This window comes from Oculina patagonica, chromosome 8 (genome assembly GCF_052425735.1).
Source record: "Oculina patagonica isolate OP01 chromosome 8, crgOcupat, whole genome shotgun sequence".
Taxonomy (NCBI): domain Eukaryota; kingdom Metazoa; phylum Cnidaria; class Anthozoa; order Scleractinia; family Oculinidae; genus Oculina; species Oculina patagonica.
In genome coordinates this window covers 32,050,863-32,078,372 of record NC_135765.1, presented here as the reverse complement: position 1 = coordinate 32,078,372, position 27,510 = coordinate 32,050,863, and the positions used below count along the sequence as shown (strand labels likewise).

Genomic DNA, 27,510 nt, shown 5'->3' with positions numbered 1-27,510 from the left:
AGAGGGGTATTATTAGAGTCCTACGTCATGTCAAGCTTTCGGGGCGTCAGAGAATATGATCACTTACCCACCCCCCCCCCCCTCCTCCCTCATCCCAAGCACCCCTCCCCCTTTTTTAGAACTCAAAACTCATCTATTGAAATAGAGAAACACACAAAGTGTACGGGCTCATATTCAGGAGAGTTTAATTACTGGAAGATTTACTTTTGCGTCAAAGGTTTGGCAGGCTTATTTCCCGAAGGGAGGGGTATTATTGGAGTCTTACGGCATGTAAAGCATTCGGTGGTCAAAGAATAGGATTACTCGGAACTTATCTCTATTAAAATAGACAAACACTTTCATTTAAAGTAATTCAATACATTTTCAACATTAAATATCGTTTTACATTCTCATCTCATGAAATAACTCTGAAAAACTTCGAATACTTTGTTCTTTCAACTTACTTACTTATTTACTTACTTACTTGCTAATGAATGTTCCACCAATAGGAGTGCGAGATTAGAGATTACAGTTTGCGAATCCTAATGTGGAACCTCTTTAAATGAAATTGTCTGTACTTAGTCTTATAAGTTCGAAACTGAAAAAAACTGAAATGAATTTTAAGACTCTAATTTGTGCGACGGATGGCTAAAATCAGTGATTTAAATGTATTTTCCTTAATAGGAATATATCGTAGAATTATCACGCCACAGAGGAAATTAAAGGTTGAACTTGACCTAGTTGAGGACTGTGTTCATAGGTTTCTGATTTAAAATTTACCCTCCGTGCCGCTCGGATTACAATAATTACCAGCCTCACAAGCTGCGAAATCAACGACAAGGAAACAAAAACTGCAAACACGAGAGGAACGGCGCAGAGTAAGACAGCTTCTGTCAAAAGAAAGCCTTGTACATACTGCGCTTGAAAATCACTAGTTTCAGTCCCCTCTGAGTAATAGGATGTCAATCCAACGTTCAGTGTTGCTATGACGACCAGGGTTGTCAAGGAAACGGTTTCAGCGAGGTTTTCGCGGAACTGGGCAAATGGCTTCTGGTAAACGTGATGCAAAAGGAAAAACAGGCATAGGATTGTCAGGCAAACAGTGCGCAGAAACGCATGCGTGAGAAGCGAGCCAATCACAATCAGTATAAATCGGCGCCCAATAAGAACGCATTCCCAGTGAATTCTTCCAGATAATCGGTCACCCTCTGGTTTGCAAAATGGAGCGGTTAAGACTTCAAGAACTGGGTGTCCTGTGGTGAACGAAAAATAAGTGTCCTTGTCATCTTCACGATAAAAAATGCTGCATGGAGATTTCTTTTCTTGACAGTGACGAATTACTTTCACGACATAAGCAATGAAGAGGAGGAGAAGGTATGGAAGGGGAAAAAAGCAAACCAGTATAAAAATCTTTGCTGAAATCTGCCCTCGATACAGCTGAAATGAAGCAAAATATAGCGCGAATATAAACGGGACCAAGTACAGAGCTATTCCCATAATAGCCGCCGTATGCCACCAATGATTGCACGTGATTTCGGCGTCGTAATACCAGCGAGACACGTGCTGTATTTCTACACACTTCAGCAGCTTCATTGCAGTTCCAGTCGCCGCTGAGTATCCTAGCAACAAGATTTCCAGGGTCGCTCCAAGGTAAGGACCACTTGGGGGAAGCACTGGTGTACGCTTGCGCAGTTTGTTCAGACCGCTGTGCAAGAGGTAAATAGCTGGGATCGACAAACCAGTGGCCGTGACGGCTGCAAGTTGAAACAGTGTTTTTGAAAGCGGTGTGATTCCTGGAAAGGGGCAGATCCTCCAATCATTATTGACAGAAACCTTGAAGTCAAGAAGGCTCATCACTGGTAATGCAATGTTATCTTTTAACACCTCGCTCACACCATAATACGAAGCGGTCAAAACTCCAGCAACTTGATAAAAGTAAAAAAGGATTTTTAAGAATCCAGATTTTGATGAACTGCTGTCTGTTTTGGCCTCACTGTCCAGGCTTTTGTAGTCGTCGTGATCTTTCCTTCTGTGCCTCGGAAGAAACCATGTAAGATTTGCCATCAATATTTCAACCACTGGCGGCTTTCGAATGAGAAACAGAGCAAATGATATCATGAAGATGAAAATAATAAGCAAATACCACCAATGGGTGCAGTCTTTGACTGGAAGACAGTTCTTTGTAAACAGCGTCTCACTGAAATTCTGCTTACATCTTCCGCATAGAATTCCTGTCCGGTTTCCTTGACAACCAGAATTCAGGTAGCTACTATTGTCATAATGGCATGTTTTATTGACAGCCGGACAGCAGTAACCTTGGGGACAGAGCTTAAAGTGCACCTCATTGCCCATAGGATATCCCCAAAAGTTGTGCCTTGCTGAAAGAGAAGAGGTGCAATTTCCACCCGTCGGGCAACGCAGGCATGTAAAGTTGTTCTCAGACCGTGAATCCTTTACTGCTGCCTCTGTTGATACTGTAAGTTCCTATGGGACATGGCTCGGTGATTAAGAACATGGTGTTTAAGAACACGTTTCGAAGTCCTACTGAAGGAACGTTCCACCGTTGGTCGCGGTGTGTGAAATTACGCAGAAGAAGCTTAGAGCTGACCGGAGATTTGATTTGTACCGAATCGTCCATGTCTACTTTGCGAACACCTTTAACAAAAATAAGAGTCTGACCATCTCTACTAAGTGGATCCAACACAAACGAACTCTCACGGATTGACATGCTTCCTGCACTTGCCACTGTTAAGAATCCATTGTATGGTTTCTCCTTCGAGGCACGGTAGACTTGTGATTTCTCAATTGACTGGTAAAAGTTGGTTTTGTAAACTTTCAGTTCGCCGTTTGTCCGCACGCGCATGTGCGAGCCATCTGTACCGCCGAAGGTTGTTTGTAAAATTACTATTTTGAATGTCAACTTTTTTGACATCAAGTATTGTTAGCGTGCTTTCAGTATCTCCGGAATTCCCGCGAAACTCCGTATTGTTTATTGTGACCCGATGGTTGGAAACCAGGATCGGAGAGCACCGGTCGGACGGCAGAAAAACAGAAATCTTCACCACTCCTAATTTGCAAAAATTGTTCAGGAATTTGTTTGCTTGGAATAGCAAGAAACTCTGACTCGTATACGTGAAAACCCGAAAGAGAGAGCTCTTTGCTGTGCAGTTGTTGTTTATAAATGAAACATTCTTGAATTGATACTTCGATCTGTTACTAATTCTGCCTTCATTGGCTGCCGTGTAAGGAAAAAAATGAAAGTTAACGTTGTCGCTTATTATGGAATTCTCCACAAGGATGTTCTTAGCATTGGTTCATAATTATTCCACCGCCGGAATTATTTTGTATTTTGCAGAAGCGTATTACCAAGATGCTTGAAACTAAGTAAATGTCAAGTGATATATCGCTGCTCCCTTTGTTTTCAGAGAACGTCGAGTTTTGAATTATTATCATCGGCGGAAATGAATAATCAACAACGTCGAGTTGAAGGGCACTGATCTCTGCTCCAATCGCCTGAATTTCGGATAAATTCACAGTTTGAAACTACAGCGTCCCTATAAAGAGTTCTCATCATAGCGTAAATTGCTCCGGCAGTGATCGTTCCTTTTGCTTTATTGCCTATGAAAGTGCTGTTTGTTAAAGATAGGCTCTGAGCGTTGAACATATACATAGTCAACGCACCTCCTCCTCCGGCTTCATCCTCGGACTCCGATTGGATGATATTACCTCTGAAATGCGTGCTGCGAATATCTATGGTTGCATTGCTTTGCGGCGAACTAAAAATATTTCCTACAGTTATATATATAGCACCGCCCGAGATTCAGGCTTTGTTTTGTTCAAACTGGCATCCCTCGATATCCAGGGTCAGCAAAAAATTATTCTGGAAACAACACGCACCGCCATTTTCAGCTTTGTTGGATGTAAAGTTTGACCGCGACAAAGAGACGATAGCTATCTGCGTGAATCCGCTGACAGAAACAGCTCCTCCGTTCCCCCTGTGTCCAATGCTGTTTTCAACAAACGTTCCTTTCACGATTTTCAGCTGAGTCATATTGTTATTGTGAAGATTGACAGCTCTACCGGTGTTTTTTGTAAAGTTCGTTGATTTGAAAACGACGTTGACGTTTGAAGAGTTACTAATGTCGAGAATACTTTCTCCAGCTCCGTTATTCTCAAAAGTTACTTGATTCATCTTTAGGGTTAATTTTCCTTTTACGCCAGCGACAATTTCAAAACATGCAAGACCAGAACAATTATTTTGTGAGACAATTATGTTTGTAAAGTTAACAGTGAATTTAGCAATCTCTTGTACTTGTAAGGTTTGTGCTGACATTGTCAATATGGTGTCGTTTTTATTGTGAAGCTTATTGTTAGTAAACGAGGAATTCGAAATCATCAAATTCACAGAATTGCCGGAAATCTTTAGACCACTGGCGCTGTTGTTTTGAAAGCTGCAGCCATCCAGATCAATGTTTCCTGCAGAATTTTGGGAAAAGTTGAGGGAAACTGCGCCACTGGAACCATTTACGAAACTACAGTCGTTCATCTTCAAAGAACATTCATAAAGATATAGAGCAGTGTTAACGAATGTAATTCCTTTCAAAGAAACTCCATCAGAAGCGTTTACGCTGGTGTCACACGAAAACCGAAAGCGTTTGTTCTTGCAAGCAATGAACGCTCGAGTATTATTACTGCGCATGACCACACTAGCCGTCTTCAGTTCCTTCTCTCCAGTGGAGTTGAACTCGCAAGGATAAGGGTCACGTGACGTGTCTGTTCCGTCGATGTTGATGACGTCACCGTCATGCGCACGTGAGGTTACTTGGTGGATGGTTTTGCACCGGTGTATCGATTTAAGACCGCAGTCAAGGGCTGAGCTCCCATGAAGTCTCGAGACAAACCACTCCTTGGCAAAGACGTTTCCTAGTTTAAATACAAAAATAAAAGCAAAAACTCTCAAGTTTCCGATACAGAACCATTTCGTTGATTATCAGCTTGAGTTTGATAAAGACTAAATTATGGCTGTACCGGACCGGATTTGGAAAAGCTTACGTTTCGCTTGTTAGTCAATCCTCGGGGCAACAAAATAAAGTAAGTTAAAATTCAAGAAAAACAATCGTTTTTGAGGGTCTGAATGGGGGTACCTCGATAACACTAAACACAATTTTTTGGCTCTGTAACATAAAACAGTTTAAAAATTTTAGGCATTTTAACCACTAACAGTAAAAAATTCACTGTAACAGTAAATTTGGATAAAAGCAGACAAACTACTATTTTTAAAAAATGTACAACAACTTTTATTTGTAACAGAATGGTCGTTCACGATCATCGTACGTCGTGGTTCGTTTACTTGTGGTTGAATTTTTACAGTGGCATAAATTTCAAACGTGATACATTTAATTTACGTACACATTAATGCTCAAGACATGGAACAATGCGCGCGAGTCTATACGTCAAGAAAAGTAAAAAAAAAAAAATTATTATAAAATAATAAAAAACACTAATGTAAGAAAATAAAAATAAAAAGAAAGAGGAGTGCTGTTTGAGCTGCTTATTTAACGTTGGGTTTCCGCGGGGGAGCTCTAGGTCTTTGGGTGCGGAATCCACAATAGAAAAGAGTCTTAGATGAAGTGGCTCCTCGCTGCAGATGTTGGAAAATGTGTTCATATATGGTTGTAACATCGAGCAGGCTCAAGTCCCCTCATCAAACTCTCGGGTTCCCGTCAATTTGCTACCTTATGTAGGCTCCTTTTGCTCGAGGTTACGAAACTTGTGTACCGTTATTGCACTGGTCGATTGTCTTGTGCATGTCGTGGGACCCTGTAACTCTCGTCTCCGTCGCGCGTGTCTACAATTTTCTTGTGCGGGTTGCCTGTACTGCCGTCATCTTCACGCGTAGTGAGCATCTGGTAGGGACAAGAACTCAACATTTTCAACATCTGCAGCAATCTGAGGCTGCCGTAGACTTTCATCTAAGAACTCTTTTCTTGTGGATTCCCACCAATAATCGATGCAACTAAAGGGCTGTCCACATCCGCTGGGAAACCCAACGTTAAATAAGCAGCTCAAACATGCTGACTTAACTCTTTCGTTTTAGTATATGTTATTTTCTTATACATAGTGTCTTGTAATTGCTGTACGTATTTGAAATGTATCACGTTTGAAGTACGCGGTAATTCACAAATTGTAAACGAACACAAACTGACGATGATCGTGAACGATCGAAACATGTCTTGTTAAAAATAAGTTGTTGTACATTTTTTAAAACTAACAGTAAATTTATCGAGAAAGAAACAAAAACAGCTCCAAGAAAGGCAAATATTATTTTGTTAAGTAGTATATCAAGAAGTTTTCGGCCATTTTCCGACGATTCCCGATCATTTCGGAAGATTTCCGAAGACTACCGAAGATAAAGAAAAAATTGCAATGCCGATTTAACAGGTTAAGGACTGTATTGAGATTCCAATATTTCGGAAGGCACGGCCTTCCTTCTTCAGGGTCTTACAGTGAATGACTCTAAAGGTTAAACGTTACAGATTTAAAATGTGCGAAACACGATATAACGCGTAAATAACAATGGCAAAAAACAAAAACGTTAAAATTTGAAAGGATAAAGAAACGTTACAACATTAAATTTTGTAAAAGGATATAAATATATAATAAGATGCTATAAATGGCACTAAAGACTTGAAAACTGTAAGTTAATACTATAATAACAACCTAAGTGTAAATATAAACTACGTAATGTCATGCTTCATCTTTTTTATTTGATTAAATAAAAAAAGATGAAGCATCAGAGAAGCATGACGGTGACGAACTCAGACAAGTCACGCGATACTTGAAGGCGAAAATCACAGCATCACAAGGCTAGATTTTTTTAAACTTCACTTATATCAGAGCAATTTTCTTTTCTCGCTGGTGGTCTATTATGTTAAAAGATAAACGGGATACATTCCCTTAGGCACACGCAAGAAAAAAACAAACTTCCTGCACAGACTGTTTCGAGTTTGTACAAACCCTTTTATTGCTCCTCAAGATATTTTTAAAAAGATAATTAAATTAGCCATTGACGATCTACTTAAAATCGGCACCTCTGACAACAGAACCCTGTTCGAAATTAGAAGCGGCATTCTAACACATTTACCGATGTGACTTCACGCCGGGCACCGAAACTTGATTGAACATGAACCAGGAGAGTTCATCGAAAATTTTCGCTTTATTAAATGCTTTCCGCGAATGTGTATTTTGAAACTAATCTTTGGTAAATATACTATAAAAACCCGAAATAGTACTCTTTTAGAAATGCCCTGAATCTTTCGTAAAATTTCCCCGTTGACAAAGCTAAACAATCTGTGTACTTTATAATCAAGCGTTGTATCAAATGCAGATTTCACATACCGTAGGAGCAGAATCCACTCAAGAAAAACAGCCAAAGAACGAAACCAAAATCCATTCTACTGCTATCACCAGACTGGACTAAAAGTAAATGCAAGTTTTCGAAAAACGCTGCCATTAAATACGAAAATTCGCAACCTGTTTCACATGATATAGGGCTTTTAAGGTCACTTCCCTTTTTCTGGGAAAATCCCATTTTGTCACGAGAGAGGGTGGACATCAATACGCACAGATCACAAGACATGTTTTCTATTTTATCACCTTAGAAGAGCTGATGAGATTTTTTGGCGTTTTGGCACAATTGCCATTCAAGATAAATTCGAAATTATTATTCAACACATGCGCTCGCTGCCCATATATGGTCAAAATGTTAACGTTATCTGTCATCTGTACTTAACAGATATCCTGCGATATACGGTTGCAAATCTTGAAAGCGCTGCCCCCGGGGAGCGCTGCATAAATACAGTTTTTTCTATCTGCAAAATGTGTTTCGTTGCTAATTTGTTGAATAATGAAACAATTATCCTGCTCAATCTTGCGGAATATCGTCTGATTCTAGCACACTCGGCCTATGGCCTCGTCGGCTAAGTATTTTCGCATAAGTATTTATATTATCCGCGCGATTTCGCAGGATAATTTTAAATGTCATACACTTTCTTGGGGCACAGCATGAAAACATAACTTTACTGTGGTGTTAAACTCAAGTAAAGCAAGCATAAATTTAAAATTTAATCAACTTCACGCTAGCTTCAAATTTTTTTAAAGCTGACCTTTATGCCAGCATTACACTCAAGTTTAAAGGCAGGGTAATAATGGGACTTCTTTACAGCAACTTTAAATCCATTACACATGGTAGCGTAAAAATTGGTTTAATAACCATTAATAACAATTTATTGATGGTGTAAAGTTGGATAACCAACTTTAAACCAGATTTAACCACCTTTTTTGTGGGGGGTGAAAGGAAAAAAAAAAAAAAAAAACCAAAAAAAACAAAAAAAAAGGGAACCCCCCCCCCCCGCACGCAAGGTGACGCGGACAACGACAATCTTGCATAAATTCCGTTTTTGTGATGTTTTTAATCCCGGGATTTTAATTCAAGTTTGTCTTTAAAATTCCCTGTTTTGTCACGAGAGAGGGTGGAAACCAACGCGCAAAGATCACAAGACGTGTTTCCATTTTATCACCTGAACAGAGCTGATGAGATTTTTTGGCGTTTTGTCACACTTGTCATTCAAGATCAACGGTCCGAGGAGCTGTACAAATATCATATACATACAAACCATAGATCCGTAATCATATCGGCAAGTTTCACACGTGATAAAGTGTGTTGCAATTTTTTGTGATGTATTTTAATTCAAGTTTGTCTTTAAACCACATAATACAAAATATAAATATTAAATACGCTTTATAATGTACATATTTACAGTTTTATGTACAAAAAATGTAGATATTTTTAAAACATTTATGAGTCGCCTTTGGTCCTCTTTCCACGACTTGTCGATTCTTATCTCGTAATTGATCTGCAAGAAAAAAGGGAAAGTCATAACATCTTAATTTTCATGTCCAAACTTATCTGTCACGGTGTCTGAAACTGTCATGTCAGCGGTGACACGTATCCACATCCTCGACAGTCACGCAGCATGAAAAATAAATGACACTGTTATTTATCGGCTAAGCATCATTTTGAAAAGCGGAAATAGCCCAATTTCGATATATTAAAATTCAGCCTTAAACAATAGACCTCAGTACGAGGCTCCGGGGAATAAACTATAGAGTTTGTGGGGTTAATTCCCCGGAGCCTCGTAGTGATGTCTATTGTTTTGAGCTGAATTTTAAAATATAGAAATTGGGCTATTCATTGCTATTCATAACAATAATTTTCAGGTTCACACATACTTGTCACGATGTCTGAAACTGTCACATCAGCAGTGATACGCATCCACATCCTTGAAAGTCACACAACATATAAAATTAAGCATCATTTTGGAAAGCGAAAAAAAAAACACTCTTAGATGTTAGGGAAACCAATAAAAACAATTTGACGTTGTAGAAAAGTACTCAGGAAATGACAGGAAGCCATTAGAAAGTGAGGATGACTAGCCATGGCGAGGATGGAAATGGATTACAATACGAAAAAACAAACAAACAACAAAACTGGATAAACACGAGGCACATTTAAAAAAAATGTCTCACCCTAGCTATGGAGTGAATGATCCTCAAAACTTTCATTGCTCGAGTCAGGAAAATCTGTCTCCTTGGCAGGCTTTTTACGAGCTAAAATACACATTCAAACATTGGTAAGAAATAAATATTTGTGACTATTTTTTTCGTTATCGCCCCCAGTTTAGTCCTATCGTCTCTTGCAAGCTTTTCCATTGAAGAGAGCAGTAAAATGTTTACAGTTTTTTATGTTCTGCCATAACACTGAATATGTTATTCTGCCTGATTTGGCAATAAAAGAAAAGGAAAACGACAATTCCAGGGCAGCAAATAACAGTCGTGCATCGGACACTGGCTGCCCACAATTTTCCAGTGTCTGATGAAATTCCAACTGTGGTCGGATAGAATGTCTGGACAACTTTTTTTTTTGCTTTCCAGTGCAAACACCAATGTTCCGCGTTGACAACGCATTTAAGATTAGCAGGTTCACATATGGAGCAGTACTGTAATATGATATCCGACCTCACTTTTGATTTGTCCGATCAAAATGGTGACGTAGTCGGATGCATGTCCTTTGAAGGGAAAAACATTATTTGTAGCCCTGCAATTCGGAACTTACTTTTCTTGTACGCGTTCCATATTCGAACCGTTTTATCCCACGATGCAGAAACGTACTATAAAGAAGACAAAACAAAACAAAAAATTCAATACTTGACCAACAAACAGAGTTCATAATTTTACGTGTGTAGGACTGGTACGGGAACATGACATGGGAACGAGGCTGAGCGCACTTTGCCTCGCTCTCATGTTGTATTTTAGCACCATTCCATACATTTCAGAATAAAGAAAAAAACCTGTCAGAATTTAGAAATGACCCATTGCCCAGCATCCAAACAAAAGAAATAGCACATAAAAAGGAAAAAAAAGCTATACGATACCTGATTTCTCTCGGGAATGTGAACAATACATCGCACTGAATCGCTGTGTCCAAGATTCTTCTGAACAATTTTTCGCGTGTCTGGATCATAAACTCTGGAAAATGAAAAACACTACCATTTATCCCCCGAATCCAAGCTAAGCTCAAAACAGCAATTCTCCCAAAACTTTACCATTCATTTCTTTTAATGACATTCTCGTCCCCAGATTCGCTTGCCCCTCTTAGCCGGCTGAGCCTGGGGCACGAGAAACAAGTGGCTCCGTGGACATTATTTTGTTTGGCTAGATTAAGATTTTAAACGAGGAGAATTTAAATCTAGCTAATCATATCAACAGTAGTAAAAGCACTTACGACAAAGGGATTTTTAAACGGTTGAATTGATTTGCCAAATTTTAATTTCCTTTGTTAAAGATCTAGCCAATCAAATCATATGTGCCCAGAGCCAGAGCCCCAAAAAAATGTGTCCCCATAGCCACTTGTTCCTTGTGCCCCAGGCTCTGACAGCTAAGAAGGGCAAGCGGCTCTGAGGAAGAGAATGTTTAAATGTCAGTTCTGAGAATTTGGTTTCACATCAACAAAATACCGCAAGTTGATGATTTTCTTAATTCTCATCAATGTCTGCTTGACAATGTATTGACACTTATAGGAGAAACTATATGATCATCTCTCGTAAAGCACTTGCCTGATGATCTCCTGGACTCCAGCCACAATACAGCCATTCACTTGATCAATACACAACGCTGATACTGCTCCTTGGGCACTGAGTACTAGATCACAGGCCATCCCGTCTGCACTCTACCGTGAACAAGATCCCAGTGAACGCAAGGTTAATATTTTAACAAGGATCGCTCCAAACAAAACGTTATTATATTGCTAAATTTCTCATTGCAGTGCGGATGAAAAATTCAATCTCCCTTCCAAACTCTAATGTCCCTGCAATTCACTATGTTGGTTGAGAGGAGAACAATGGGCGGATGGATAAAATTGCTAAGTTGTGCAATAAAAACTAGCACTGATCACCGATCTGTGCCAGCTACTAACGTCATGTAACCATCACCAATAACGTACCCAAACACGAATAGTGCCATCTTCGGAGCCTGTAATCCATTTGGTCAGCACTGCATTCCAACGCACCTTCAATGACAAAACAGAAGCGAGGTTAATCAGAAACTACACAACTACAGTCGAAGCTCTCGTAAGCGGACACCCTCGGGACGCAAAAAAAGTGTTCGTAACTGGAGCTGGCCGCTTACGAGAATGGTTCTCATAAGCGGCCACTAGAGGTGTAGGGGATAGATGGCCGCTAAAGGGAGCTTGCCCAGCTAACAATAACTGGACGGACGTGGATGACGAAAAAGCAAACACTGAAATATGGTACTGTAATTACTGTAAAATCATTGTGACGAACGGTGATGTGAAGTTCATTGATGAAAATAAGATAAAGAGGTTGTAAATAGGATTTTTGGGGGGTTGTCCGCTTACGGGAGCTTAAAAACAAAGAAAAAGTCTAAATCGTAATATCTGAAAGTGTCCGCGGCCGCTTACGGGAATGTCCGCTTACGTGAATGTAAAAATACAGAGTTTGTATGGGAGTTAAAACGGGTTTTGCAACAAGGCGGCCGTAAGTAGAGCTGTCCGCTTACGAGAGTGTCCGTTAAGAGAGCTTCGACTGTACACACAACAGATAAACAATGTACAAGTTGACTTATGTCTCTCCCCAAACTCCTGTTTCTTTTGGGAGGCGCGGTGGCCTAATGGTTAGCGCGCTCGACTTCAAGTCGAACGGCCCAGGTTCGAGCCCTAGCCGGAATGCTGCTTTGTGTTCGAGGGCAAGACACTTTACCCTCATAGTGCCTCTCTCCAACCAGGTTTATAAATGGGTAACAGCGAAATAATGCTGAGGGGGGGGGGGGGGGGGGGTAACGCTGCGATGGACTAGCATCCCATCCAGGGGGAGTAGCAATACTCCTAGTCGCTTAATGCTACAGAAACCGGGATAAGCTCCGGCTTTATGGGCCACTTGGCTCGGACACAGACTTTACCTTACTTTTAGCAAACTCCTTTGCAAAAATTATTTTGGTCGAAACGCAACGCTTCACAGCGTGACGTCTCAAATAATATCAAGATGGTGTCTTGTCTGAGTCGCCATCTTAGATTTGAACGCAGATAAGACCCTGGACACGAGCTGGGATTGTAACGGTCTTACCTGGGTAACTTCAGCCTCGTGGCCTTGTAACACCGCTGACAACGTCATCTCAGCACCGCGGTCAGAAAACTGTCTGATATAGACCAGCTTATCAGACGAAGCATATGCGAACTCATTTCTGTAGAACAGCAAAAGATAATGAGTTAACTGTAGAAGATTTTTCAAGAAAACGTTTCGCAAAATAGTTCATGTACCTTTCAGGACTGTAAGTTAAGTCCATAATGATTCCATCTGAGGCTAGTTCATCGCTTTCCAGGGCGCTTGGGTCCGTGTTACGGAAAGTGTCGTGAAAACTACAGAGAAAGAAAAAGAGAAAAATGAAACATGCCAAAATGATCACTGCTAACTGTAAAAGATGTGCAAACAAGGGGAGGCAAAGATGGCTTACAGTTTGAGTCATAAGCTTTACGTTGCTCGGATTAACTTTTCATACTCGTTTTACATCTTTCTGTTGATTTTCCGAATTTCACAGCCAATCAAAGAAGAAACGACTTCACATGTATTTTCTCCACGTTTACTTCTTCTCCACTTAGATCAATTTGGTTTTCTCTTGAACGTGCGACAGAAGAAAAACATAAAATAAATTGATTTTATTGTCTGTTAATCTTCACGAAGTAAGTCTTACCAAGAAGCTTCCAAGTCCCACAAGAAGATTCTCCTGTCCCAGCCAGCGCTGAGCTGTGACACGAAACAAATACAAAACAAATTTTAATTCGATTTGCATACAAGGCTAAAAGCTATAAGATATTACAAAACTAAACGTTTTTGACGTGTTGTCATCAAGGTAAAATCACTAAGCGAATATCATTCAAGTTTTAATTTGGGATCAATTTAGGTTTCTGGGAAACTGCTCACCTACCCCTCCCCAAACCTAACATTAACCCTTACTTATCGCTTTAGGTTTCTGGGAAACTGCTCACCTACCCCTCCCCAAACCTAACAATTGATCCTTAATTTGTTTACCCTCACAGTGACTCCCTTCACTTAAGAGTATAAATGGCTACTGGCAAACTGTTAGGGCAGAGAGACAATACTGGGGCAAGGGGTGACTTGTGATGAACAGAAGCATCACATCCAAGGGGAGTAGCAATACTCTTAAATGCTTTGTGCTACAGACGATAGCACCGATGAGCCCGCTTACTCCTCCGAGCTCTAGGAATGAAACGGATTTTACCTTTAACATGTCTTACCAAGTAAGTTGTATTATAGCCAGCTTCTCTTCCCACCACAGCCAGCCCAGTCACACAGCTAGAGTGCTCAGTGAACACGTGTTTACAGATGAATCCTGCTACACGATTGGTCACTGAATCATGCTCCTTGGAACCCTGTTTACAAAACCAAATACACGACAAAGAGTAAGGATTAAGTACTGTACTGGGGTGGGGTCAGGTCAAAAGGGCGACAGCGAGGAGCTTGGCTCTACTTTAGAGTTAGCATTTAATGCCATGAAACGGAAATTTGCATGGGTAAAGAAAATTGATTTTTCTACATTGGTGTTTTAGAAGCGCTCACGGGTCTAGAAGTTTCATAGGGGTAAGGGTATTCGGCGCCGTCTCATTCCTTCATTCGATCAAATTGGGCGACCCAATGTGTCTTTGAAAACAAAAAAAACGTCTTTTGGAGCTTAGAATAGAACCCTTTAGCTACGTATGTAAATTGCCCATTGTAAATCATGTGATCCTCTCCAGAGAATTGTCCCTTTGACTAGCTGAATATTATCCAGTCATTTCCACGTGAATTTGTTTGAGTTTAAAAGAGATAATTCTCAAGGGCAACATCACGTGTTCTACAATGGGACAACAAACAAACGAAGCTAAAGAGGTCTATTTGTAGGCAATGTTACGAACGCTCCCTGTGTTCAAAATATAGCTAACAAGGGAAAAGGTGCCATAAAGCATGGTGAATGGAGATTGTCCGCACTCTACCTCTACGTCCTTTGTAATGGGTTTAAAGTGCTTTCCACCCAGCAGGATTGCGTATTTGTAAATCAAGTTTTCATCTGCTGGTCTCATATTCTCCAGGACCTTCACAGCATCCTCGTCAAAACCCCACACATCTATCAAAACAAGAAAAAAATTCCGCTAAGCCTTTAACACTCAACTATGGTTTGCGTTTGCCGAGTCATAATTGGTTGAAAACACTCCTCGTTGTCGTACGGTATAACCAATCAGAGTAACCTATTCTATTTTCAATTAATCAGAAACAACCCAAAACTTGGCTAACGCGCGCGTTTCCCGCGCTTTGGCACAGGTTACAGGTTTCCCGCCCTTGTCCCGCTGGTAACATGTTTTCCCGCGCTTGCCACTGGTTTTACGTTTTCCCGAGGTTACCACTAGTCACATGTTTCTGCTTCGAGTTCTGATTGGCTATTTATGTAATTTTCCTTTGTTGTGATTAGCCAGTTGCGATGACGTAAGTTTTGTCTTTAAAATGGTTATTAGAAAACTGCCGCACGTTTAAAACAGCTAGGGGAAATTCTCAAAACAGCAGTTAAGTGTACTTACAAATGTTATTATCTTCCGATGCCACCACTAATAAGTCAAGGTTCTCCACAAAAATGGATCTTAACAGAGCAAGGTTACTGGTATGTTCAGAAGCAGACGACATCTGAAAAATTATCACCACAAAACAACTGTTATTGAAGGCGCTACATCTTCAATTTTGTTTAGTACAGACAGCATACTACGTTTGACTTTAGTGAAACCTTTAAACGATGGTTTGAAATAGGAGAAGAACAATCAATACGACTTCCAGTATAAAATTTGACCGCACGTTTTGAGCCAAATGCTAACAAAGTATATACCGCTATCTCAGAAAGCTTTATATTACTTCTTACCACCCTATTCTTGCTAAGCTGACGAATGCATATGCTTCATTCAACAATTTATAATAATAATAATGATTTTATAAACAAATATACAACGAGTGCATTAATGAGTTAAATAAGCACTTGGGAATTTTTAAGAACACAAAAGAAGTTTAAAGAGAAGCACGAGGTACAGCTTTCTCGCACTTCTTTTGTGTTCTTTAAAATGTCCAAGTGATTATATAGCTTAACAATGCAGAAGAAGCAAGTATTTTATTTTTTTAATATAATTGAAAAGCAATTCCCTGCGCTCAAATGCGTGACAAAAGCCGCGTGCATTATAACTCGATAAAAGACGCGTGTGACGTTAGCCGCATGCTTTATGGAGCTACAACGAACTCGAACTGACCAATCATAGGGTGCGCACTTCCTGGAAAGTTTCAGTTAAGAAATACCCACCTGGTTGATGGTATTTAGGAATGAAGGTTTAGGCCTGCTATCGCCACTGACATGCCTGTTTGGACTACGCCAGTCATACTTAGCAGCCATCTGAGCTGCCAGACGAGACTTGGCCTCACTTTGTAAAAACATCTCTTTGCTGTGGAGAAGTACAAAACATGTGGAGATATACCACCATGTAAATTACTCTTTAAACTGATACTCTAAGCTCTAGTAGTGCTTGATGTCAAATTTCTCTTAACAATATCAACATAACATAACATACATAACTTTTTCCTCGTGCTATTTTACAGAAAAAAAAATACAAAATTTTAAGGAAAATTTTTTTCTTATTTTTCCCTCACACTTTTTATAGAACATTTAAAAAAAATAATTACAAAATTCTTAGAGAGAAGGAAGCCCAGTGGGCCTACCATCTGGGGACCCCTTTGGGTCTAAATGTGGATTTTTTTGTGCTGGCAAAGAAAAAGTAAGGATTAAAAGTAAGGTGTATATTAAGATTAGATGCTAAATCTTTGGTACATTGTCTTGTGCACTTAAGCGCGTGTCATTTTGCGTCTTGCGACAGCTTATTTAGCCTATATACGTTGGCTCTGTACGTTTTCCCCAGTTGCTCTGAGGAAGGTTCTTGTAATAAAACCAAAACAATTCCAGTGTTTTTTTAAATTCGTAGTACATAATCAAACATAGAGGTCAGGAAAATCGAGGAAATGATCAACAAAGTTAACTCCTTGTGTGTTATTATAGGAAATTAACGATACATGTTATTACACGAATTTCAAAAATTCGCGTTAATTTTATTGATGTTAATTAATATAAACACGTTTACTATAAGCATTTAACCAGAACTTTTCTTAAATTCGCGTTAATTTTATTACGCGTAAATTTTGTTCGCGTTGTTAAAATGCTTCGTTATATTCCCATAATAAGGTAGTTTAAGATTCTTCACCTAAAAACGTGGACAACATGCAATATTGCTAGAACAAACCTGTATGTGTGAAAATAGACAACTTTAAAAACAAAACAAATAAATAAAAAATTATGATATTAAACATACAGAACGACCTCTTATACAGAAACAACGCTTTCATGTTCATACCGTGGTAAAACACTCGTTCTTGTAACTTGCCAGATATATTTGTGGGGAAAAATGACTTAGCAGCCTATAAATCAAATGTTATTCAGATTACAAAGCCTGAGGGATAATTAAAAGCCCCAACTGACTTGCTGAAGTCTAGATTTTCTGATAGATCTTTCATTACCTGTACATGAAGTTGTTTGACTGTAGTCTTTCCCATTTTGACACATGGCCATTGCTTCCTCCACTGAAGATCAACAGAGGAACCTTTCGAGCTATAACAAAATAATAACAAGTGAACGTAATATCCTCCAACAGAAACATGATTCCTTTGTTAAACTCTCTTTCAAGAAAAACAAAATGCCAAAAATATCTCAAAAGAAGTTTCTGTTCAATTGGCATATGACATAACACAACTCACTGTAAGTTAGGGACTCCATAGCACACTTGTTTTTCAATGTTGTTAAACAGCCAGACGAATTGTATTTCCACACAATCAAATGCCTCCTGCTGTTGGTTCCTAAAATATCACACAGAGCATTTATAGACACTCTATAAATCAAGCCCCCTCCCCTACCCCAGCCTTCTCTTCCAACCACCACTCCACATTTCGCATTCAGTAATGCCACACTGGTGTCCATTGACTGTGAATTTAAATTAATCCATGATCTAAACGAAAATTTTGCAAGAGGAATTGTGATTCGTGGCAGTTCCTCTCTTAGCTTCGTACTGTCTTTATTCCAGTTACTGGTATTCTAAGACATTCTAAGCTGCCCCCTATACTACTTATGCAAATAGTGCTAAAACAACTAACTTGTTTTTGCTTCTGTTGGTCACAGCAATTCGCTTAGTTTAATTATTACTATCTTTATTTAGAGTAGAGAAACCCTTTAAGATACAGCTGATCAATTGTAGCTACCACTTATCCGTATACTACTAACATGCACACATTATTAGAAACTATTTTAGTTTTGTATATATCGATCTCCCTTTAACCCTCTCTTAGCATCATTGCCACAGACATCAGTTTTCCCTGACCTTTCTTCAGTATTTCAGTTTTCCCTGACTCAAAATAAAACTCCCTGACTTTCTCTTGACCTTGAAGAATTAAAATTTTCCCTGACCAATTTTCTTGACCTATAGCAACCCTGCTTAGCTTTAATTCCCCTCTACTCCTAATGCACATGGTATTAGAAATTGTCTTGTCGACTACATGTTGCCAAAAGAGAGAACATGATGTGATGAGAACGAACAGTACATACCTATGACATGTCCCAAGTCAGAGATGTAGTGAAACATGACCAGTGGAAAGCTAATAACAAATGGAGATGGAGCAATATAAGGACATTTTAATTAAACTTTAACACTTCTTTTTAACAACATGCTGTGGAAGTATCAGAATGGATGTGTAGTTCCATAAATTATCCATACCTGACCACCCCTCCCCCTACACCCCCCCCCCCTCTGGAATTTACAATTATGCCTCATACATTTCCTTAAAGTTTTTGGCCTTTGAGACCCCTCCCACCCCCAGGAATTTCCAATCCTTTCTGTGGGGAGTATGGACATTTTCTGGAACCACACAAAATAAACTTAATTTTCAGGCTGATAAAGCAAGTAGAAATAAATTTGATTGACATTTGTCTGGACAAAATAAAAAAAAATAACAATATTGCTCTTACCCATTGTTTTCCTCATTTTGAAACGTTCCTATAAAATCTGTCACCTGAAAACAGATTCAAACTTTAGTGTGACTGTAGAAGTAAAATGTAAGCCATGTTCATGCTCCCCAAAGAGAGCCAAATATTTTTACATCTGGCTTAACATAACTCAGTCACCTTTTTGAGCTCAATTGGTGAAAAAGGTAGGTTGCAAACGTGTTAAATATACAGTTGAATGAAGTTTAACATAGAAACGACAAGGAGCAAGAGCCTTCTCAGTTGCGTGTTCAAGCGTTTAGCCTTCTGGTGCTTGTTTGTAGCGTTAGTGGCGTTTATATCGTTGCTGGAGTGCTGTCTGGGTCAACTTCCTCGTTGGTACATGCATAGCCATCCCACATGCTCGCATTTGTTGTTTGCTGTTCTATTGGCGTGTCATTGTTGAGTTTGGGGTAGCATTCTCAGCGTTCCCTTCCCTCCCTCCCCTGTTACCAGGTCATTTACCTGGGACTTCATTGTATAAGTTTTCTTCCACTGAGCCATTTGGACTTGAGTGTGACAGGTGCTCTAGTTCGGGGGCCTCATGCGGGGGGCTCGTGGCTGGGTTGTGTGTTTGGGCAGGCCATTCGGGTGTTCTGGCGCCTTCGGGGTGTGATTACGATTGTTGCCCCCAGGCCCCTTGGGCACCTAACCTCCACTTGTGATGTGGGTGTTAAATGAATAGTTTACAGTATGCATGTCAGGTCCTGTTACTGGTATCTAGAAATGAGCAGCCATATGGTAGTAAAATAAAACATAGAACTAATTGAGAACTCACATTTTCTCCAGACTTGGGATCATACATAGCAGCTTCAGCAGTCCCAGCTGCTACCCAGATTGTTTTGATAGGTCTTACATAACATACTCCTGTTACTGCAGCGCTGTTGATAATTAAAACGATCAACTCACTTTAATAGATGCCATTAAAAGTACAACTTACACTGTAATAGTTTTGTTCAATATCTAGATTCAGTAAAATCTGGGTTAGGGCAAATCTGACAGAGGTTTACTCATAGTAGAGACTTTTTTCAGTGCAATTCTATGACTGATCAGCCCGGGACTAATGGTGAAAATTACTTCTCAAACTCATTAATAATTCATCTAGTTAAAACAAAGGAAATCAGCACCGTGAAGGAGTTTAGCATAGATTTTGACGATTTTATTTTTCCGTTTTCTATGTAGTTTTAGTTTCGATTGAGAAGATATATCAACCACTCGACAGAGTGTTTCATCACATTTCAAAACACCTCGAAGTTCGTCAAAAATACTCCGCTGCACGTTGTACTTTCAACTCTCTTCTCGGTGTTTGGAAATGTGATGAAAAACGCTGTCTCGTGTTTGATATATTACATCTCAGACTGAAAGATTCAAACCTTCACTAGCTCATCTGAAGTGATAATTTGTATGTCTTCTAGTAGCTTTGTGTTGATAAATCTTCCTATTGTTTTGTCAAAAGGGTAGCTCTAAATTACATTTTCTACTTGGAATTTTGCTCTGACAATGGCAAGAGTGGGGATTGCAAATGTTAGTTTAAAGGAAAGTTACCTGAAGCCATCAAACTTGTGCATAACTTGTCCATCTTGAGACCATACTTTCACAACTTTGTCAAAGGCACCGCTTAACACCCTAAAGAAATGTTAAATTAAGAAAATTATAATACTGTTCAAAAGGCAGGGGAGCATTTTGGAACATGGGGGGCTAAGACTGTTCCAAAAATACTTGGCAGGTTTTTATATTTGGAGAAACTTTTTTTTTTTCCGTTCTAGCAACTTTTTGATTTCTGAGCAGTTTCTAGACCAAAGATTTCCAAAGATTCTCTAATGATGTTCGAAGGCCAGACGAACATTTCTGATTGTTTTTCGAACTTTTCCAAAGATAAATGAAGTTTCCCAAAACTTCCAAGGAAGTTTAGAAGATGTATAAACTCACTCACAACACAGAATATTTTGACAAACCAATTATACACTGTGCTCGCAATATTTTTGGCATCAAAACATGGGAGGAATTTATGTTGGGGGGGGGGGGGGCTACAGCCCCCCTGTTCCCCTGCTCCGTTGCCAATGCTGTTGTGTGTTACATTTATTTAATCTCTTAAATAAGGCTGGTTCTAAGTCCGAGGGGATGTTTAATACATGTACAGGTAAGTGGTGCTTATGTGCACAACCTGAAACAATTTTAACTATAGATCATTCGAGGACATTCAATTGTTTCTATTTCAAAGACGTTCCAGTTCTTTTTGGCAATAAAATTATATTCAGATTTTTAGCTAACAATAGTGTACCATGTGTTGTTATCTGAGTCACGAGCAAGACACATGCAGATTATACCAGCATCATGAGCCTTATTCACCCTGAAAATAAAAAAAAATAAATTACATATTACTCAATTAATGTTTTTGTACGTCGTGTAAATCATAATGTAGACTACTGGATAAAGTTATCAAAAATTGCTCAAAGGCTGGATAATGCTATCCACCTGACAACTCACTATCCAGTGGACAGTGCAGTTAAGTTTTGTGAACATTTATCTACTGGATAGACATTTATCCAGTGTATAGAGTTGTCCACCCCTTGAAAGAGCAGGCCCCACAGTCTCAACAGCTGGTTTATAAAATCTGTATGATGTAAGATCAAGACATTGATTCCTGAAGCACAGTTACATAATCTGTACTCTGTTTAAAATTAACAAAATCTTACTTTGTTACAACTGATAAACTCTTGTTTCCTTTGTATGAAAAAGTTGAATCATAGACGATAAACCTCTGATCATACCTGCAACATAAAACAGTAATAATAACTATGATAAGTAAGACTACATGTATTCAGTGAAAAAATATACTGCAGTAAAGTAGCTAGCTTAAACAAAACTGCAATAATTTACAGAGCTGAAAAGAACAATGGGATAAATGTCTTGCAGATTGAGAAAATTTTTGTTAACTAATGAACAAGATTTACTCTCTTTAGGATATCAGACTCTTTGTTCGACCTACAATTTTATACTAATTTACTACTAATTAAATGAAGATGAAAAGTGAAAACTTCAAGATAAAAAATTTGAAAAAGAGAGTCACTTTTTCCTTCAAGCTGCAGCTGTGGAACTCATGAATGAGGTACGTAGACTCAGCTTTGAGAAATAACTATATTCCTGACTTCAAGCAATAATCTCATACCCTCCACTGTAAACTCTTGACTCATAACAAACGACACACTTCACAATATCAGAGTGCTCTCTGCAGACATAGGCTGAAAAATTAACAATCAAGGTTAAGTATCTCAGTTCTTTACCGGTACTTAAACAGCTTAACTTAATAAGATGAAAATAAATTGCCTACCTTTTGTGTCTATCACATGCCCAATTTCTCTGCCTGAAATTACAAATAATGAAATTTCTGAATAAGCACAATACAAGTCTTAAGTTATTATGCAGCCATAATTAATTGGAGACTTTTCATATTAAAGTTTAACAGAAAACTACATAAGGTGGAAAGAGGCAAAAGTGAAAAAAAGAGTTTGACCAGGAATACACAGCCCCACAAACTAATAGCTTTAAATACTCCTACAGGTGTCTAAACAAAGCTTACTGTAATATATTTTTAATTATTTACTAATAGTGTCTTGCTTAACTATATTACATAAAACACAATGATCTCAGCTATGAGGGCTCATGACCCTTTCAATCTCCAGTCTGACAGTGTGCATAACAATTAAGTCAATGTGTGTGACTCCACATGCACAGCATATAAAGATAACATTGTTGTGAAAATTGTAAACAGTTATGAAAGGATATTTTATTATTTTAACAAAATGCATTATATTCTTAAGAAATTACCTGGATCCCTCATATTAAACACTTGAACTGTCGAATCCACGGCAGCTACTATTTGATTTCTTCTTGTATTCCATGCCATACAATATACTGGAGAACCAATCTAGAACAATTAAGAAAACAAAGTAACTTTGTGTTGTCACAAGTTCGCTTGATGAGAGAGCAAAATACAAATTTTGGGATAGAAAATAATCCAGTTACTCAAGTTTCACGCACAAAGGGCCTCTTCACATGAGCCCAGTAACTGGGCTGGCTCAGTTTCCAGGGCAAATTTTGTTGTCTGTTCATATGGGAAATTTCAGCCCGATTGACCAGAATGAAATCCAAGAAACAAAACCAAAATGGTGCAATAATTTATGAAGTTGTATAATTCACAATCATCGATATCGTAGTTTTGTTGACTCTTATAACATTCCTAAAGCTTAATACTTGTGAAGTGGAAATACAAGGCAAAATTATGTCATTTTGACTGCCCCATTGTGAGAGCAAAGCTATTTTGTTAAAGAAAGTTTCATCCTGCTTACTCAGGCTGGAATACAGTGTTCACATGGGGAAAATATTTTATCCCAGTTACTGAGATCTTAGTTGTAAATAAAAATGAGATCTCTGTAACCGGGCTGACCCGCCTTCTCATATGAACAAAACAAAATTTTAACAATGGAAACAGGAGTGAGGCTAGATCTTGGTAACCAGGCCAGCCCATTCAACCAAGCTGATATGAAGAGGTTTTATTTAGTGGCAATGGTATGGCACAGTACAGTACTGTAATAGCTTACTGGAATCCTATCATGCACTGCACCACCAGAGCCCCACGCAATAATAGTGCCATCATTGGCTGCTGAAAAGAGCAGTTTTGCATCACCCCTGTTGACATAAAGCAAAACAATAACACACTTTTAACACTTGTCACATTTCATATACATGTACTATTAGTAATATTATTACTTGAGTTTGAATTGGAATCTAGTGCATGACACCAGAGAGTACAAGTTTTGAGACAAATTTAAAGGCAATTGTGATCATTTTGTTGGTCTTTTTATACATCTAGGTAGAGAGAGCTACTGTAAGAAAAAAAATATTATTGCCTATAAGTACACAAGAACAACAAAAGTGGCCATTGCTCAAAACAGGAATTTTGGTGTATCTATGAAATCTCACTTAAATCTTGAGTTATCAGCTTTCTTTGTCAAGGACCAAGCCTTAAAATTGTTTTATTATTATTATTTTTTTGCATCCTTACTAACCAGAATAAGAAGCTTGTAACCCAGCCATCATGTTCTCTAACAGAGCGCAGCATTTTTCCTGGTTCACCCGTTGAGTAATCCCAGACTTTGATAAATCCATCTAGTATTTAAAATATCAAAAAAATTTCATGCTTACAGATCATAAACAATAAATTTTATCACTACTGAAGTTTCTTTTCTGGCATGGGTGTTTGTTGCTATATAAACAATTGGTTCAGACAACATTTTTTTTGGCTTTCTTTTATTAAACAAAATTGGAAATGACTGCTTCTTGTTTAGGGCCTGATTACATGGCAAATTTCAGCCTGGGCTGGAATTTTGTTGTGATTACCTGGAAAATTTCAGTCTGGGTTGAACACGTTTAAAACTGAAAACAAATCGGGGCAGCCATTTTCTTTGGTTGAAAATAATCACTGCGCATCCGTAAGCTCACTTTTAGCCCAAGCTGAAATTTGAACGCGATTACATGAGGTTTTTCAGCCGGTTTGCCCCGGCTGGGATTTCCAGCCCAGTTTCAAAAACCGGGCTGCAAATCTCAGCCCAGGCTGTAAATCGGCCCGGGATGAAACTTTCTTCATGTAATCGCAAACGTCTTTTCAAGAAGATTTGTTTTGGAAGCTGAGCTGAAATCTCAGCCCGGCAAACCAGGTTGAAATTTCAGCCCGGGCTGAAATTCGCCATGTAATCAGACCCTTAGAAAGTGTAATGTAAACACTGGGAGAACTCTGAAGTACTAGTACATCAATATTGTAAACCTTTGCCTGCATCTCTTTCCCAAACTTCCTTTGTGTTGGGCCATGTAAACACTTTTCTTCAATTGTTAATTCCTCTGCCCAAAATTTCCAGCATTTTATTGCAACTTAATGCAGTACTACTAATTCCTTTTCCTCATCGGACCCATGAGGACTCTTGAGGTATCTCAACTTAACTGTCCCAGCAGGAGGCAGCCAGTTTTATAAATACACTAAATTCACATCAAATTGATGTAATGTCATAATTGTGTATGAAATAGTCTACAGAATTGAACTCATATGTGCATGCAGATAATGGCAAAGCTAGCAATAACTGTTTGTAGCCAATCAAAATTGAGACAGCAGGGAAAGTCAAAGTTCAGCTGATGAACTGCAGTGAACTGGAATGCAACAAACGAAGTGGATTCAATCAAGTTTATGCAACCATAAGCTTAACGAGAACTTTTTGACGACAATAGCAGCACGGATAAAGATTAAAGGATAGAACTATTCAGTGCTCATTTGGCACCAAAAGACCTTTACATCTGCAGCAAATAACAAAATTCCTAGTTTACCTTCAAATCCCACCAAGATCTCATGTTTCATCGGGTTGTATGACAGCGCTGTTATCGTTTTATTGTGGGTCTCTTTAATCTCTGCTAGCCTTTCCATCGCCATCTTCAACAAATACTTGGAGTTAAGCCACTTATGGAACTTTTACGTTGTCATTGCTTGTTATTATGCTGGTGAAATTACTACACAAGAAGCAAATGAACAGCCTACTCCTCCATGTTGCCAAGGGAACACGAAAAGGACTGGGTCGAGAGTATCGGATTGAGGCTGGCCGAGAAAGCTTTTTCGCGGGGAAAAATACAGTGTGAAAGACTTCGATCTTTTCAAGAACTTTTATCAACTTTTTTTTTTTGCCATGGCGCCATTAATTTGGTAGTCTCTCTCGCAGCCGTTTTTAGTGTCGTCACGCAACACTCCTCCAGGAATTCCCGTCGTCCTCTCCTTTCTGAACTGATTGAAACCTGCTGATCACGGCCGTACTAGGTAGCTAGCAAGAGGCAAGAACGCCAAGAAGAGGCACTTGCCTTGTCTAGATTTTCACCCAAAATTAAACACAAAATACGTTTTATTAGGAAAATAAACCCAAATAATCAAATAACACGACCTCAGGTACAATGATGTCCATGATCTCTGTAAATAATCGGTAAATGAGTGTTTTTTGAAACAAACTTTAAATGCAGGCCTGATCAAACAGCTAGGGACTGATGTTATAAATTTATTTTGGCCCAATATTTCGGTTGAACAAAACCAACCTTCATCAGGGGTATACAATGCTAAGTGAGCATGGAAACAAACGGTTACAAAATTTAAACACAACTAAGATGAAAAACTGGTACGTGATAGGCAGACAATAAGGAAACAAAACAAATAGCGGTTGAAAATAAACAAAAAAATTTAAAAAATTGCAATTTGCTCTTGTTTGTCAGAGTGGTCCTTTAATAGTTACAGAAGTCACCGTTATTTGAGACATCAGTCGTCCAAAATAGGTTTGGCGGGATGCGGGAAAGGGCGTAAAATCAAGGCGTTATACGGGATAGGGGCAGGATACAGGATGAAACTATCTTGGGGGACACGGGATGTTAAACTGATGGCGGGTGGATCAAAAAAGGCAAGTACCTCAGTTAACCTGATCTCTGTTGATAGACGAACGTTGTGCCCGCGAAGGTCTTATTTTTACTAAAATGAATAGTTTGACTTGCATGTGTCACAACGCGGTGTGTGATTAAACTGTGGCGAGTGAACAGGGCAAGCTGTACGACCCACTTTTTTACCATATCACTAGGTAGGATGTTTTCCACGGTGAAAAAAGTCTGAAATCAGCTTACCTTTTTATCAGGAAAATTTTTCAATAAATTGAGACGTCAGCGAAAACGGGCTTGTTTTATAATAGGCGGGATCGGGTTGAAGATTCTCAGAAAGGAGGGATGGCGGGAAACAGCCAAAAAGGGTGCCGGGATGCGAGATTGAAAAAACCTATTTTAAACTAATATTTTTTGGTGGGACTGGGTTACAGTAAACACCCGCGTATAAGAACCTAGAATTTTTGGGTTCAGGCTGAATGGGTTCTTATATTTTGGGGTAGTTTTACCGAACTCAGGCTGATTAGGTTCTTAGTAGGTTCTTATTTGTAGGAGTTGTCATAGTGATACCATTCAGAGAGCTAGTGTAGTACTAGTATGTCATAATGAAGCACAGAAAGAACAAACATTTTCTTTGGGTATCACAACTATCATTGGTGAAAAAAAACACGGCGGTCTTAAAATGACTGACTTTAACATCATGAATAAAGCTTTAAAGGTTGCTTGGATACCGCGTTTGCAAACCAATACTGACGCGTCCTGGAAGATAATCCCTGAGAGCGCATTAGAATATCATGGAGGCCTCTCTTTTCTGACACACTGCAATTATGATATCAACTCGCTGCAACTTAACCGCCTCCCAGACTTCTATCACGAAGTCTTAAAACATTGGCAGAGCTCAAAACAAGCCTTTCAGAACAACACATCTCTACACAACGAAATTATTTGGAACAACCGGAACATAAAAATCGAGGGTAAAACACCTTTTTACAAAAATTGGTTTGAAAAAAATATTCTACGTATTAAAGACCTTCTCCAAAATGATGGTAGTTTCCTTTCTTTTGAACAATTCTCCGAAAAATTTCATCTTGAAACACCTTTTACTTTATATTTTGGATTGATCAATTCCATTCCAAATGACTGGAAAGTAACAATTAAAAGAACCCCCCGGGAAACAGCAGAAAATGGAAATCATAAAACAAACATAATTTCTACCAAAAACGTCTACTCCGCTATGTTAAAAAACGTATTTTTACCCCCAACCGCTGAAAGCAAAATTTTAAGGTACGGTTTTAACCGAGCAAACTTAAACAAAGTTTATGAATTACCCTTCCAGATAAA

The 27,510-nt window shown here is 38.9% G+C and overlaps 1 protein-coding gene and 1 pseudogene across 2 annotated transcripts; both read right to left on the bottom strand.

The window, feature by feature from the left end:
* Positions 1–171: 171 nt before the first annotated feature.
* LOC144664300 (uncharacterized) lies at positions 172–9,319 on the bottom strand (annotated as a pseudogene). The gene is made up of 3 exons (XR_013572767.1): positions 9,271–9,319; positions 7,378–7,635; positions 172–4,902 (listed from the first exon to the last, which is right to left on the bottom strand). The product of XR_013572767.1 is annotated as an uncharacterized LOC144664300 (transcript).
* On the bottom strand, positions 8,698–25,309 carry LOC144664399 (uncharacterized). Its single transcript, XM_078525511.1, has 27 exons — positions 25,093–25,309; positions 23,787–23,886; positions 23,319–23,406; positions 22,546–22,645; positions 22,049–22,081; positions 21,887–21,959; positions 21,414–21,488; positions 20,999–21,067; positions 20,263–20,343; positions 19,496–19,598; positions 18,703–18,746; positions 18,283–18,332; positions 17,442–17,540; positions 17,205–17,295; positions 15,943–16,081; positions 15,182–15,284; positions 14,603–14,733; positions 13,868–14,002; positions 13,303–13,355; positions 12,872–12,970; positions 12,678–12,795; positions 11,540–11,605; positions 11,154–11,266; positions 10,473–10,566; positions 10,154–10,208; positions 9,568–9,648; positions 8,698–8,894 (listed from the first exon to the last, which is right to left on the bottom strand). The coding sequence occupies exons 1-26, from the start codon at positions 25,193–25,195 to the stop codon at positions 9,569–9,571; spliced, it is 2,295 nt and encodes a 764-aa protein (XP_078381637.1). The 5' UTR covers positions 25,196–25,309; the 3' UTR covers positions 8,698–8,894; position 9,568.
* Between the last annotated feature and the right edge of the window lie 2,201 nt (positions 25,310–27,510).

What these genes read in the sequence shown, in the direction of transcription:
- LOC144664399 (XM_078525511.1), bottom strand. Translation starts at nt 25,195, where the DNA reads ATGGCGATGGAAAGGCTAGCAGAGATTAAAGAGACCCACAATAAAACG. An exon ending in GACTCAGATAACAACACATG is followed by an intron (nt 20,344 to 20,998) that starts GTACACTATTGT and finishes ACATTTCTTTAG; the next exon opens with GGTGTTAAGCGGTGCCTTTG. An exon ending in ACGAGGCTGAAGTTACCCAG is followed by an intron (nt 11,606 to 12,677) that starts GTAAGACCGTTA and finishes TTGTCATTGAAG; the next exon opens with GTGCGTTGGAATGCAGTGCT.